The sequence below is a fragment of the Carassius gibelio genome, chromosome B7 (assembly GCF_023724105.1).
Source record: "Carassius gibelio isolate Cgi1373 ecotype wild population from Czech Republic chromosome B7, carGib1.2-hapl.c, whole genome shotgun sequence".
In the NCBI taxonomy this organism is placed as follows: Eukaryota; Metazoa; Chordata; class Actinopteri; order Cypriniformes; family Cyprinidae; genus Carassius; species Carassius gibelio.
In genome coordinates, this window is record NC_068402.1 from 38307500 (window position 1) to 38321323 (window position 13824).

Sequence of the window (13824 nt, forward strand, 5' to 3'; positions counted from 1 at the left end):
TAATTAGTGTTGATGTCGTTTATATATAAACAACGGTTTTCAGATTAGGGATGGACGAGAGAAGCTCTTTACACGTGTAACGTTACTCATACCTGCAATTGAACATTTGAGCATAGTATACAGGATTTTTGCCTTGTGTTCTAAAATAAATACAATAATGTGTAAGGTTATATATTCTGTAAGCACGTGTGTCTAAGCGACGTTTTTTTCTTGAGACTAAAAACTCATTCTGATTTTAAACACCTCACGTGCCTTCAGACCATATACTGGACAAATTAGTGATTCGTGAGCCAGTTTAAATCGTCTTTCTCTGTTGTCTTTTCAAACGAATCGACACGAAAACCATTAATTTAATGCCTTAAAATGCAAAAGAATGTTAAATAAGAGGTGCTGCAAAGAAACCAATATTCTATACAAGTTTTTAAAGTGGATGCTAAAAATTGTTTTTACAAATTGCTTGTTATTAATCCATATACTTTAACTCTGTTAACTTTTTTGCAGAATGTTTCTTTGAAGAGTGCAGTGGACATGCAGTGGAAGTGTAAGTTCTGTGTTTATTTCTGTGAAAAGAGAGCTCTGCTATTGAAGCATTATCGGATTAAACATGGAAGCTACACAAGAACCAACCAAATTCCTTGTCTTCACACAGACTGTTTGTGTTCTTTTAAATCATTCAATGCTCTAAAAGTGCATTTAACAAGAAATCACTCTGAAAATGCAAAACAAACAAGTGGATCAGAACCAGCACCTTTGATATTTCATTGTCCTCTCTGTGAATTTAAAGAACCCTGCACAGAATCCTTGTTTTTCTGCCATTTGCGTCAACATCTGAAAAATAATGAAATGGTTCAGTGCCCATACAAAGACTGCAATTTTGAAAGCAGAATTTATTCCACATTTAATGCTCATAAAAGTAAGCAACACCAGTTTAGCACGCAGAGGAACTTAAAGCCCAACATTTTAGTGGAGTTGCAAAATATTGCTGCCGATTTACAGCAAGATGTTACACAAAGTACAGCTTCTTGCTATGATTCAATTGATTCTACAGAGTTTGGCCAGGATGAATATGAAGAAGGTGACCCAAATCAAAGTCTAGATGATTTACAGAGACAACTAAAGCATAATTTAGGATTGCTTTTCCTTAAGATGCAAACCATTCTGCATATATCTGATGCAGCAGTACAAGAAGTAATACAACAAATTACTCAGATTTTTCTTCTGTCAAGGCCACTTTTGAGTAATGGCATTCAACAGATTTTAAATCAACATGAAATCACTTATAGTGATAATGTTTTGAAAGAAATTGTGAAAGTTGTCACAGAAAATAATCTGCTCTTAAAAATGACTGAGTCTGGTGAGCCTCTATCTACCATCAGTAAAAGAGCATCATACTTTGAGAAAGAATTTCCAATAGTTATGCCAATAGAATACAAACTCGACAAAGAATCACAGTCTTTTGCATATGTGCCAATCTTGAACATGTTACAGCTGCTTTTAAACCGATCAGAGGTCCTTGATAAAGTTCTTGCTCCCGATGGAAGTGCATGTGGAATTAGTTCCTACAGAGATGGCACTAACTACTCTGAGAATCCTTTTCTGATGGCAGAAAAATGTAGGATTTTACTTACCCTCTACACTGATGAATTTGAAATTGCCAACCCTCTTGGCACTTCAAAAAAGAAACACAAGATGTTCAGTGTTTACTGGGTCCTTGCCAATCTTCCCTCTAAGTATCTGTCTTCTCTTCATGCAATTCAGTTGGCAATCTTATGCAAAGCTAGTGCAGTGAAACGGTGTGGATATGAAAAAGTCCTACACCCTCTTGTTCAAGATCTGAAAACATTAGAGAAACATGGCGTCTTTGTAGAGCGGTTAGGAGAATGTTTATTGGGAACTGTTCTCTGTGTGTCTGCTGATAACCTTGGTGCCCACTCCTTGGCAGGATTCCAAGAGAGTTTCATTGTGGAACACCCCTGTCGCTTCTGTATGGTGAAGAAGAGCGAAATCCAACAAAGAGAGGTACGGACAGGAGCATTTGAATCCAGGACCAAGCTAAATCACGAAAGGCAAGTTGAGGAAGTTTTAAAAGATCAGAGTTTGGTTAAACAGTATGGTGTGAAAGGTAGTTGTGTCTTCAGAGAGCTAGACTATTTTCACACTATCGGCGGCTTTCCACCTGACCTCATGCATGATCTCTTAGAGGGTGTCATACCCGTTGAAATGGCAATGTGTCTTAATGATTTGATCAACAAAAAGTACATTACTCTTGACTACTTAAACAGAACAATCAAGCAGTTTCCATACAAATTCATGGACAAGACTGATCAGCCTCAAACTATTCCAGTTGCCTTTGCCTCTAGAGGCACAATTGGTGGTAATGGCCATGAAAATTGGGCACTTCTAAGACTTCTTCCCCTCATGATTGGATTTGATATCCCAGAGAACGATCCATCATGGGAGATTTTAATGCTTTTGAAAGACATTTTGGAACTGGCGACGTCCTTCAGATTCACTGAGGAAACTATTGATTTCCTTGGGGATCAAATTTCAGAGCATAGAGGTTTGCTTTTAACAGCATTTCCTCATTTTGCATTGCGTCCCAAACACCATTACATTGAGCATTACCCACAACTTATACGAATGTATGGGCCTTTAAGAGATGTCTGGACAATGCGTTTTGAAGGCAAACATAAGTTCTTCAAGCAAATAATTCGTGACACAAAGAATTTCAAAAATGTCCCTCAAACTCTGGCAGTCCGACATCAAAGAATGATGGCGTACCACATGGATTCAATTTCTTTTTTCAAGCCTTCTGTGCAGATGGAAAAAGTTGCAGTTACACTGATTTCATCTTTTCCTGAGAATGTTCAGAATGTTCTTCAGAACAACTTTGGTGCTCAAAGCACTGTCCTTGTTACATCCTCAGTATGCATTGATGGTATTAAGTACTGTCCTGATGTAGTTGTTTCTGTCGGCTCCTGTTCAGGTCTTCCTGATTTCAGGCAAATTGTTAAAATTGTAGTCATCAACACAGATGTTTTGTTTGTGTGCAAAGAACAGACAGCGTGGTACACTGAGCATCTGCGTTCCTATGAATTGTCCAGCCATGTACCACTTATGTCAGTCATTAAGCTGTCTGATTTGAATGACTTGTTTCCACTGCCAACCTACAAAATACAAGGCAGGATATTTGTTACAATTAAACACTTCATCTTGTGCTGAATGTTGTCTGGGGTCTAATACTGAAAATTGTGGAACGTGTCTAAATCATTTGTTTTCTCAAATTATTTTTTAGGTCCACATGACATAATGGAGACAAGAACTGTTTTAAGAGTGATTGTGACTGACAATGATATACGGAAGGTCACACTTCCTAGCAAACCACAAACCCTGGACTCCCTGATTGAACAGCTTGGGCAGCATCTTGATCTTCCATACACGTTCTCTCTTCAGTATGAAGACGCTGATTTTAACAATGCACTTGTTAACCTTACTGACATTGCAGATTTACCTGAGAAGCCCACTTTGAAGGTAATCTCTCTTGTGACATCACCTACACCGAGCCAGGCTGACACCGACATTATGTCTGTTACCTCTCAAGAAGAGTCACCTCTTACACGCCAGGATCCATGGCCAGAAACATTTGAAATTCCCAGCTTTTCCGTGAATGTGGAATACAGACTGCGCCAGGGAAACCTTTTGTTTATGAGAGATAAGACATACTTGCAAGTTCCCAGGGACATGAAACATGAAGTACTTGAAAAGCTTGCCGAGGCCATGTACAAATTTAAAGCATATCCCCGTGAAGAAGATTTCAATGATGTTGCATCGGCACTTGTCAAAAAACATCCATGCCTTTTTGAACCAGGCTCCTCCACTGGATGGAACGGATGGAAAAACAGTATAAAGTTTAAAATGGGTAATTACAGGAGCAAACTAAGGAGAGCTGGATGCACCGATGTTCTTGTTAATTCAATGAAAAGAGGGAGCCAAGATTCTCCAAGAAATGTCAAGAAACCCAAACGATTCGAGATAAATTTTCTACCCAATATGCCTGCTGGTGAAAATGAAAGCAGCATGGAATCAAAACGATTAGAAATTGTGGAGGAAATGAAGAAACGACATCCAAGTTCTACACTGATAGCACAGTACATGGACATAACTTTTTCGCTAAGAAGAAAAGAGTTGGTTGAAAAGGAGCCTTCAGTAAAAGAGACTTTACAAAGATGGCCAGCACTCTTCAGGGAAAGTCAGGTAATTAAGACACATTTTATCTAGGGCATGTAAAAATGTTTCAAGTCTTAATGTGTTTTTGTTCTCCTTTTCGTAGATTATTGCTGAGTTCAACCGGATAACAAGCAAAAACCTCAAGCAAGAATTCTTCTCAGCCCTTGATAAAAATACTTCTCGTTTTCTGGAGATTTTTGAATCCAAGAAAGGCACAGCTGGAAAAAAGCTCTCAGAGTATCTAATACAAATGAAGTCTGCAGTAAGTGTTTTTTGTCAAGTTTAAAGTGATCTGTTTTCACTCTTGATCTTGATGTTTTATGTGTTATTTGTTAGAACATCACTGATGTCACTGCTCGACGGACAGCAGTTCTCCGTGGTCTTGCAGTCCTTCTTGGAGAAGACACTACAGACTTCTTCAAAACATGTTTTGTAAGTATTCTAATTTAATATCTTTTAAAAAATGCTACAAGAAAGATCTCCCAATTTTTGTGTCAGCATTACGTTTATTTAAGAGATCTTATATAAAGTACATAGAAGATAAATAAAATGCAAGTAAAATATATTCTTTGTTTTCCATAACATTTGATCAAATCTTAAAATGTGGATGAAACTGTTTTCAAAGTATAAAAATCTCATATAGAATAGTGTCTTGAATTTTCCAATTCAATTTCAATCCAACTACTCTGCGCAAAGAGGTCTCTATATTTAGCCATTCTTTACCTATGTCCCGTGACAGTTTTAGCAGCATCCCTTCTCCACTCTATCGCTTCACTCTCTGCTGGTATATACGGTTTCAGCAGTAACAACAAAAACAAACTCCTTTCGATGACCAATAATTATTGTTAAATAATAAATTAAACATTAAAAGGATAGGGAAAGGATCTCATTTTGTTACAAACTTGTATACATTTTTGTTCTGATGAACACGAGGACATTTTGAGGAATGTTTGAAACCAAACCGATCATGGGATGGATGTAACTGTTTTACTAAAAAGATATTGTTATTAAATGTTTCAAAGATGCTTTTGCTGAAAAGGTCCAAATTATCACTGACAATTCCCACTGAGGCCCTGTTACAAATAGTTACTTCAAGAACTAATAACAGCACCTTAAGCAGTTTAAATTTTTAAAAGGAACATGCACTTGTTTGCGTTTGCAATATAAGAATGTATTTTAATATTGCTTTTCTTTCTTTCTTTCTTAGGATATTGATATTGTCACACCTCAAGTATCAATAGGAATTCTCACTGTGGTGCCAGAGGACAGCCCCATGTCTCCACAAGGTTTGCCATTGGAGGTCACTGATACAGCAATCATTTTGGAGGGTCTTATAGCAATGGATGGACTTGAGAATGTTCCACATGCCATGTGTTTTGTTTTTGGACTGATCTATGCTTTAAATATGGAGTACCCTTCACAGCTTAAATACACTTTTGAGTTCATTCAAAGGGTTTTTCTTTCCCTGGGGCACAAATCTCTCAAGCCAAAACTGCAATCACTAAAAAACCTACTGTTTTAATGTTTTTTTGTTTTTTTTGTTTCTGATTGCAGAAACAAGTCTGGTTACTGTAGGTTTGTTTTTTGCGTGTATGTTTCTGATGGCAGAAACAATACCATGTTACTGTAGGTCTGTTGCAGCATTTTTTTTTTTTTTTTTAATCAGTCACCTGCCAACCTGGATACAAAACAAAAACTCCAGTCACTAAAAGCTTTGTAGTCAAGAATTTGTTCAATATATTTTTAATTGCAGAAACCAATTGGTCTATTGTTGCCTTCTGGGTGTTGTATCCAGATTGATGGGTGACTGATTAAAAATCTTAATACCTGCAACTTAACCTTGATGTTTTTATCTGTTTTTGTTTTATGCTTCTGATGGCAGAAAAAGACCATGTGATTGTAGGTCTGTTGTTGCACTTTTGCAATGTTGTTGATGGATGACTGATTAAAACAAATGTTTTATTTAAAATCTTAAGTGTTTGCAGAAACAAGAACAAAAACAAAACTCTAACTGCTGCATAAATTGGATGTTTTGGTCAAGGTGTGTTCTTTGTGTTTCTGATGGCAGAAACAAGACCGTGTTGCAGTAGGTCTGTTGTTTAATTTTTTTGGTATAGTTTTAATCGGACACCTTCCAACCTGAATGCAAAACCAAAACTTTTAGTCAAGATGTTTGTTAGTAATAACAAAGATTTCGTATTGTGTCTGTTGCATTTAGGGTGTTGTATCCAGGTTGATGGGTGACAAATCCCTATACCCACAACAAAAATGTTTTAATCGGTTATCTGTGTGCAGTAACACAAATGTTTTATTGTAGGGTTGATTAATTGGTTCTTTTAATCACTCACCATCAACCCTTTTTTGCTTTAAAAAACAATTTTGTACACGGTTACATTAAAATGAATGTTTTGACAACGTTTTTTGCTTTACTCGTTTTTGTTAGTTTAGCTTACTTAAAAATGTGAGGCAATCGGTTTCCTTAAATTTACTAGTAAAGTGAACACTAATAATAAGTTAACTCAACTAATGCTTTTGAGTCACCAGTACTTAATTGTACTTGATGTTTAAGTTTAGTCTACAAATACTATTTAGTTTTGCCAACTTAAAATGAATACTATACTTTACTTAATGAATAAGTTTAGTTTACAAATACTATTTAGTTTTACCAACTTAAAAGTAATACATTAGTTTACTTATAAATTTAAGGCAATCGGTTTCCTCACTTTTTTAAGTTAACTCAACTTATTACATTTTACAGTGTAATACTAATAAATAAAAGAAATATCATACATCTCACCTTATAACAAATGTGGAAGCTAAAAGGCAAAAGTTAAAATCATGTTACCATTATGGGCCTGTTTAAATAAGCAGGACAAATTAGCGCAAGAGCAGGATTCCAAAACTTGCCTGTCCAATTCTGCAGTCTATGGTCCAACATGGTTTTTCTTGATTTTTGTGTGTTCAAACATGGTTGGCTGAATTTTAATATTTTGTCCGGTTTAATTCTGTTTAATCCAGTCCTGCAACTCCTGCAATTAAACTCCACACCACTTCCTTTTTTTTAACTGTCATTGCAAAAAGGATCTGTGGTGTCATATAATAATGTGAGGTTTTTCAACATTGAAGATGAACCTCTCGTCTTCTATTGCTGGCCTCCTAGCAAGAATATGTGAAATGCACATTATATTTTGACTTCTATTTTGTATTTGCTGTGCGGTTTGGACACAGGGTGCGTCAAAAATAGACTAGGCGCCTACAGGGGCGTCGGACTGGGGCTAGAACCAGTACTGATTACCAGGGCCCCAAAGGGAGAGAGGGCCCTTGAAAAGTCTGGAATATATATTTTCTATGTATATATTTGGTATCAAATTAACAATCCGATGTTTTTATAGCAATAAAACTGATAAAACATAAGGTTTGAGTTATTCATCAGATATTTTTAGCTTTGTATAAGTTAACCTTGTTTTCTGCAATTATACCCTGAACTCATATGTTCAGTTTTAGGTTACTCTGCCTTGGTTCATTTTCTGCTTAAAACACAAAACCATAACCATGTTTTGAACATTGGGGGAACTAACTAATGTATATAGGCTATAGAGAGGGTGAGACAGACAGAGAAAGAATTTGAATATTAAAACACCATTTATTATTATTTTTTTATTACAATTACTATTTTTAAAAAAGAAAGTCACACAAGAGTATATATTCTCTACCAAGTAGAGGGACCCTCAGAACAAACTGTTGAAAATAAAAACATCATCAATAATATTAAAAAAAAATCACACACCATCTTTGTTCAAAATCCATCATATTTTTTTGTTGTTTTATAATAACAAAAGTCAATCGGAATCATAGATTTTACCAAGATTGAAAAAAATCATTTTAACATCTGTGTCAAAATTTCCCTCCATTTTTATTTTTCTACTCATATAAATTGCCATTTTCACTTTAACCAACAATAAATGTAATAATTGACATTCAAAGGAATGTTTTCTGGAATACTTAAAACCACAAATAAAAAGTCAGTAAAAACAGGAAAACTTTTTTCGTTCGACACATCCAAATGTGAACCAAAAATCTGGAGGTTCTTGTAGTGTCCAATACAAAGAGTCAGTATTTTCACATCTCAACACTTTTAAAAGAGACCACACTTTAAATTAATCACAATAATAAACAGGTAACTTGGAGACAGACATTTTTTTTTACAGTCATATCATCTCCCAGATGTACACCCAAGTATTTAAACTCATCTTTGCTCCATTTAAACCCACAGAGAGAAGGTTGTCCATTCGTCCATTTACCAAAATAAGTTAGCCTCACTTTTATTCCAATTTACTCTAGCTGAAGATACAGTCATAAAGTCACATACAAGTTCTGTCATTTTTTCCACATTCCTTTGTTCTTTAAAGAGAATGACAATATCATCAGCATAAGCTGATAATTTAAAAAACATTTTCACAATTGGGAATGCTTACACCCTTTTATTCTGCTCTGAACTTTCTCAACAGAGGTTCAATTGCCAAACTATATAACATCCCAGATAAAGCACATCCTGTCTAATACTTCTAAAAACTCTAAAGGGGGCACATAAGTCACCGTTTGCCTCCAGAAAACTTTCAACATCACAATATAAGACTCTTAACTTATCAATAAAAACTTTATTTAAAACAGTCCAGAACCTTTTAGAACATCCCATAAATAACCACGTTCCACTCTATCAAATGCCTTTTCTTGATCTATTGATATTAAACAAAAATAAGAGCTTACCAATATCAAGAAAGTCTCTAAGAAACGAAATATTATAAAAAAAAAATGCCTACCTGGAACACAATAAGTATGATCAGAGTGAATCATTTCTGATAAAACCTTACTTAAGCTATTTGCTAAAGCTTTAGACAGAATTTTATAATCAGTGCATAGCAAAGAGACAGGCCTCCAGTTTGTAATATCACTCAGGTCTGGCAGTAGAGTAAGGACCGCTCTGCTGCAGCTCAGTGGTAATCTTCCACTACTCAAACTATCATTGATGACTGCAAGCAGATCTGCACCAATCTCAGGCCAAAGAGACTTATACAAGTCTGCAGATAGGCCATCTATTCCTGGTGCTCTGCTGCATTACATGCTTTGAAGAGTTTTCTGTAACTCTTCTAAAGTCAACACTCTACAGAGCTCGCCATTGGCATCATCCGATACCTGAGGAAGACCCTCAATAAACACATCATCACTGTCTGACCTGTGTGTAAGCTCACTGCTTTACAGTTCTTCATATCATTCTACTGTCCTCTTACGAATCTCGGTATGATTCAACAAGAGTGCACCATCCTTAGAGCATAAGCCATATATTCATATTTTTTGACCATTTCTCCAAAAAATAGTCATAAGCCATATATACATGTTTTTAAAAATAATAATAATAATAATAAAATGACGGTATATCCACCCACTCTATATTCTGGAAACGGGATCTAATCAGAGCCCCTTTTACTTTCAGGTTTAAAAGTTCAGCCAATTCTATCTGTTTTTTTTTTTTTGTCTAGAATTTCAACAAGCTCTTGATTTTGTTCAGTTACAATAGATTCTTGAAGTTTCTTTATATATTTTTCTAAATTTACCATTAAAGTAGTTAAGTCTCTGGTGATGTTGCAAGCATACAGTTGATTCAGTTGTCTATTTTGAATTTTACTCAAGTCCCACCATTGCTGCAATGATTGGAAATCAGACTTTCTGGTTCTAAAATCATTTATATATATATATAAATCCTAAATCAGTTAATCAACTGTTATTAAAATGACACAATGCACTGTTGGGTTTTATGGATCCCAAAGATAAAAAAACACTGCACTAAACTATGATCCAAAAAACCCACTGGAATAATAGAACAATCTCTGAAAACATTAAGTTGATGACTAAAACCATAAAATCTGTCCAACCTTGCCAAAGACAACATATTATTGTGTGAATGAATCCGAGTTTACTGCCTCTGTCTCTGAAAATGTCTCCATATGTCAGTTAAATCATGCATTTCTATTAAATGAACAAGTCTTTTTCGAGAAGCCACATGAGATTCAACATGATTTCTATCAGAGGCATTTTCCATACAGTTAAAGTGCCATCTTATTAAAAACAAATCCTCAGTGTTACAGTCACTGATTAATTTACATGATATATCTAAAAACCCAATTCTTTCAACTGCATTGGTGGGAACATTAATAGATTAAAAAAAAAAAAAAAAAAACTGACTTTCAAATTGATCTCTTATCTAAAAAAACAACTTCCCTTTACAATTTCATCAACTTGTTATGAAAGTTCTTTGAGAACAGGATAGCAACACCCCCACTTAAAGATGTGTCATGGTTACAAATGGATAACCCATTATACGACCCTGTGCTTCTTCTTCTCGCCTGCTGGTGGCGGGATGACTTGGGAGTAGGGGTGGGACGATACAGGTACCTCACGATTCAATTCTGTGGCGATATGTGGTCCATGATATGATAATATCACGATTCGCGATATCTACGATATTGAATATATTGGAAGAAATTTCATCAACGATATATCACGATATATGTGACTGAAAAGAAAAAGAAGGAATAAGGAAATAAGGAAATTTTATGCATTTATTAATGCCAACATTTCCAACATTGTGCAAAGAAATATGCATTTGCATAATAACTCACTGCCTCCTGGTCTTAAATGTAAACACTCTACATCAAGACAGATCAAGTGCATGAACATTACAAAACAACATGAACATTAACATGTGTAAACCATAATACTGAAATGTCAGTAGTAAGTTACTGTAAACAGTGGACACATCAAGGCATATTCTTTTGAGGAACACTAACTGATCAGCATGCTCCGATGTAAGAGCACACCTCTGAGCAGAGATTACGTCACCGGTGAGCTTTGCTTTGAACGCAGTAGTGATTGTCGGCTGACTTGGTTTGCCCTCATTATCACCGGAGAGTAGTTCACCGTGATAGCGAACGAGGTGCATTTGCAGATTCGTAGTCTTGCTGTTATATTTTATCTTTGCAAAGCAGTTCTTGCAGATTGCATAGTCTTTATCCAGTGCCTTTCCGTCGACTGTCTCGTAAAACCCGAAGTGTCTCCACACTTTAAAGTGGAAACTAGCGGGTGGGTCTAGTTTTTTATTGTTTTCCGCGATTCTTCTCGCTTCTCTTTTTTTCTGCAATTCTCTGTTGTTGTTAGTTAACTTGTGTTCTTCACCGGCCGCTGTTTGCGCCACTTTACCCCTATTTACTTGAACAGCGCCCCCCGCAAACAGAATGGTAGATATTGGGTAGTGACAGTGAAACTGACAACGGGTAAATTAATCATTTTGTGTTGTAATAAAATATCGATATTGGGCGTTAGTGTATCGATTATTTATTGCGACAGAGAGCACAACAATATATTGCAATATTGATTTTTTTTTCCACCCCTACTTGGGAGTGTGTGGAGGATTGCACACCCCTGTTGAATAATCGTGGAGAGTATAAAGATGGGACTGATCCTCTCAATTTCACTTTCTCCAGGGGAATCGGCAGTCCTCAGGAGAAGTCATCGACTCGAACCTTTGCTTTGTTGTAGCCTATCAACATGTTCTCACCATTTGGATTATAATTTAAACCCTAGACATTATTTTATGTTATTTTGACATTGCATTATTTTGATACTTGAATAAAGAATATTGCAAGTCAATCAATCTGAACAAGTGCTCCTATTTTATGTTATGTTACACCCATCAAATTCACTTGCCCAATCATCTTCATTAAAAACATCACTATGTGCAAACAAAACGTCTATTCTTTTAATCTTGATTAACTCATATAGTTCAAACCTTTTCTTCCCTTCTCGTGCTCCATTCAATTTGAGAGAAGCAATATGAAATTCCTTCATCAAAGAGAAGAAATGATACACAAGAAACACCAATAGAAACTCATCTCATAAAAGTATACTTCTAATGCTTCTAACCAAACTCCATCGATGACAGAATGGAGAAAAAAACCTTGGGAGAAACCAGGCTCAGTTGGGGGCCAGTTCTCCTCTGACCAGACGAAACCAGTAGTTCAATTCCAGGCTGCAGCAAAGTCAGATTGTGCAGAAGAATCATCTGTTTCCTGTGGTCTTGTCCTGGTGATCCTCTGAGACAAGGTCTTTACAGGGGATCTGTATCTGGGGCTCTAGTTGTCCTGGTCTCCGCTGTCTTTCAGGGCTGTAGATAATATGATCACACTTCCTGGTTCTAGGAAGAACTCTAGCTGCTGCATTTTAATATTCATAAGAAGACATAAATACCAAAATTGCTTTATTAACAGTAGACATGCATGCACAGCCATATTAATGATTATTCCCATTGAATTTTGTCATCGTATAGAGCAGTGATCACATTTTCAAGCTTAATTTGCACACCTAGTAAGCAGTTGTTGTAAACCCCATGGCAGTGTCTGCAGGGCTGCAGTGTGTATAATTTGAAGAGCATGGCTCAGACTTGTTTTCCATTTTGTTAAACCTGTATATTGAGATGAGGAGCATAGCAACAGCATTATTACAAAGATACACATTCAGACATGGCAACTGAGAAACTGAATGGTATGGCAGCATTTTAAACATCCAATCAAATATGTTAAAAAAAAAAAAAAACACTGTCAAGTCGACAGAAGTTTGCCTTCTTTCAAAATGAGTCTATCTCCACCAGACGTCTGAATTTGGATCAAACCAAAGACAAATGTGATAATGCAGCATCACCGTCCTCCAGGACCACATGAAGAAGAATTTCCAAAAAGGACAGCATCTGGCAACTATTGAGTATTATAAAAAAAATAAAAAAATAAAAATAAAAAAAAATATGTCAGGGCCATGGTTTTGTCTCAAGATTTTTTTTTTTTTTTTTTTCTAAGGCATGCTTATAAAAACTACTTCAATGTTCTAATTTAACTAGTGTCTAATCCTGGCTTAATCCAAGCCCCGTCTGTGAAACCAGACCTAAACGTTATGAGGAATGAAGAACAGTTCCATTATATTTCATAAGAAACCAAGTGTTTTGCATTCACATGCTTAGAACAACTGGAACACAGAACACACACACACACACACACACACACATATATATATATATATATATATATATATATATATATATATATATATATATATATATATATATATATATATTATGGAACATAATTATACCGTATGTAAACCTGAACATAGATACAGTTCTTAAAAGAAGAATCAATAAGTAAATGGATATCAGGCAATCTCCTATATTCACAAAAATATATGGTTAGTGTGAGCATGTGCATCTTCTATAATTCCAGTCAAACAACATTCATTTTTTATTATTCAGTAGACTTAACACTTTAACAAACGTTAATATTTAATGTAATATTTGAAGTTAATGGTAGCCCCCTAACATACTAACAGCAGCAGTTATGTAACATTGTACACAAACTACGTTTCTAACACTAATTAGATTATATTGAACAATTAAACTAAAGTAGGCAAAGTAACACTGTCGTTCACTAAGATAACAATTAAAATCAAACTTACAAAGCAAAAAAAATATGAATTACTCCGATCACCAGTTTCTAA

The 13824-nt window shown here is 35.5% G+C and overlaps 4 protein-coding genes and 1 long non-coding RNA gene across 5 annotated transcripts in view; 3 read left to right on the forward strand and 2 right to left on the reverse strand.

Annotated features, from left to right (window-relative positions):
* The window catches only part of LOC127961543 (mucin-5AC-like), a 609977-nt gene that overhangs the window by 157598 nt on the left and 438555 nt on the right, over window positions 1-13824 (forward strand). The gene's annotated exons all lie outside the window — the stretch shown is intronic.
* The window catches only part of LOC127961550 (uncharacterized), a 301565-nt gene that overhangs the window by 104668 nt on the left and 183073 nt on the right, over window positions 1-13824 (reverse strand). The gene's annotated exons all lie outside the window — the stretch shown is intronic.
* LOC127961551 (uncharacterized) overlaps window positions 1-13824 on the forward strand; it is a 256120-nt gene that overhangs the window by 52361 nt on the left and 189935 nt on the right. The window lies entirely within an intron of this gene.
* The window catches only part of LOC127961572 (uncharacterized), a 464915-nt gene that overhangs the window by 23385 nt on the left and 427706 nt on the right, over window positions 1-13824 (reverse strand). The window lies entirely within an intron of this gene.
* Window positions 2370-6201, forward strand: LOC127961549 (sterile alpha motif domain-containing protein 3-like). Its single transcript, XM_052560733.1, has 4 exons — window positions 2370-4254; window positions 4331-4489; window positions 4564-4659; window positions 5435-6201. Exons 1-4 carry the CDS (start codon window positions 3310-3312, stop codon window positions 5747-5749), a joined length of 1515 nt encoding a protein of 504 aa, XP_052416693.1. The 5' UTR covers window positions 2370-3309; the 3' UTR covers window positions 5750-6201.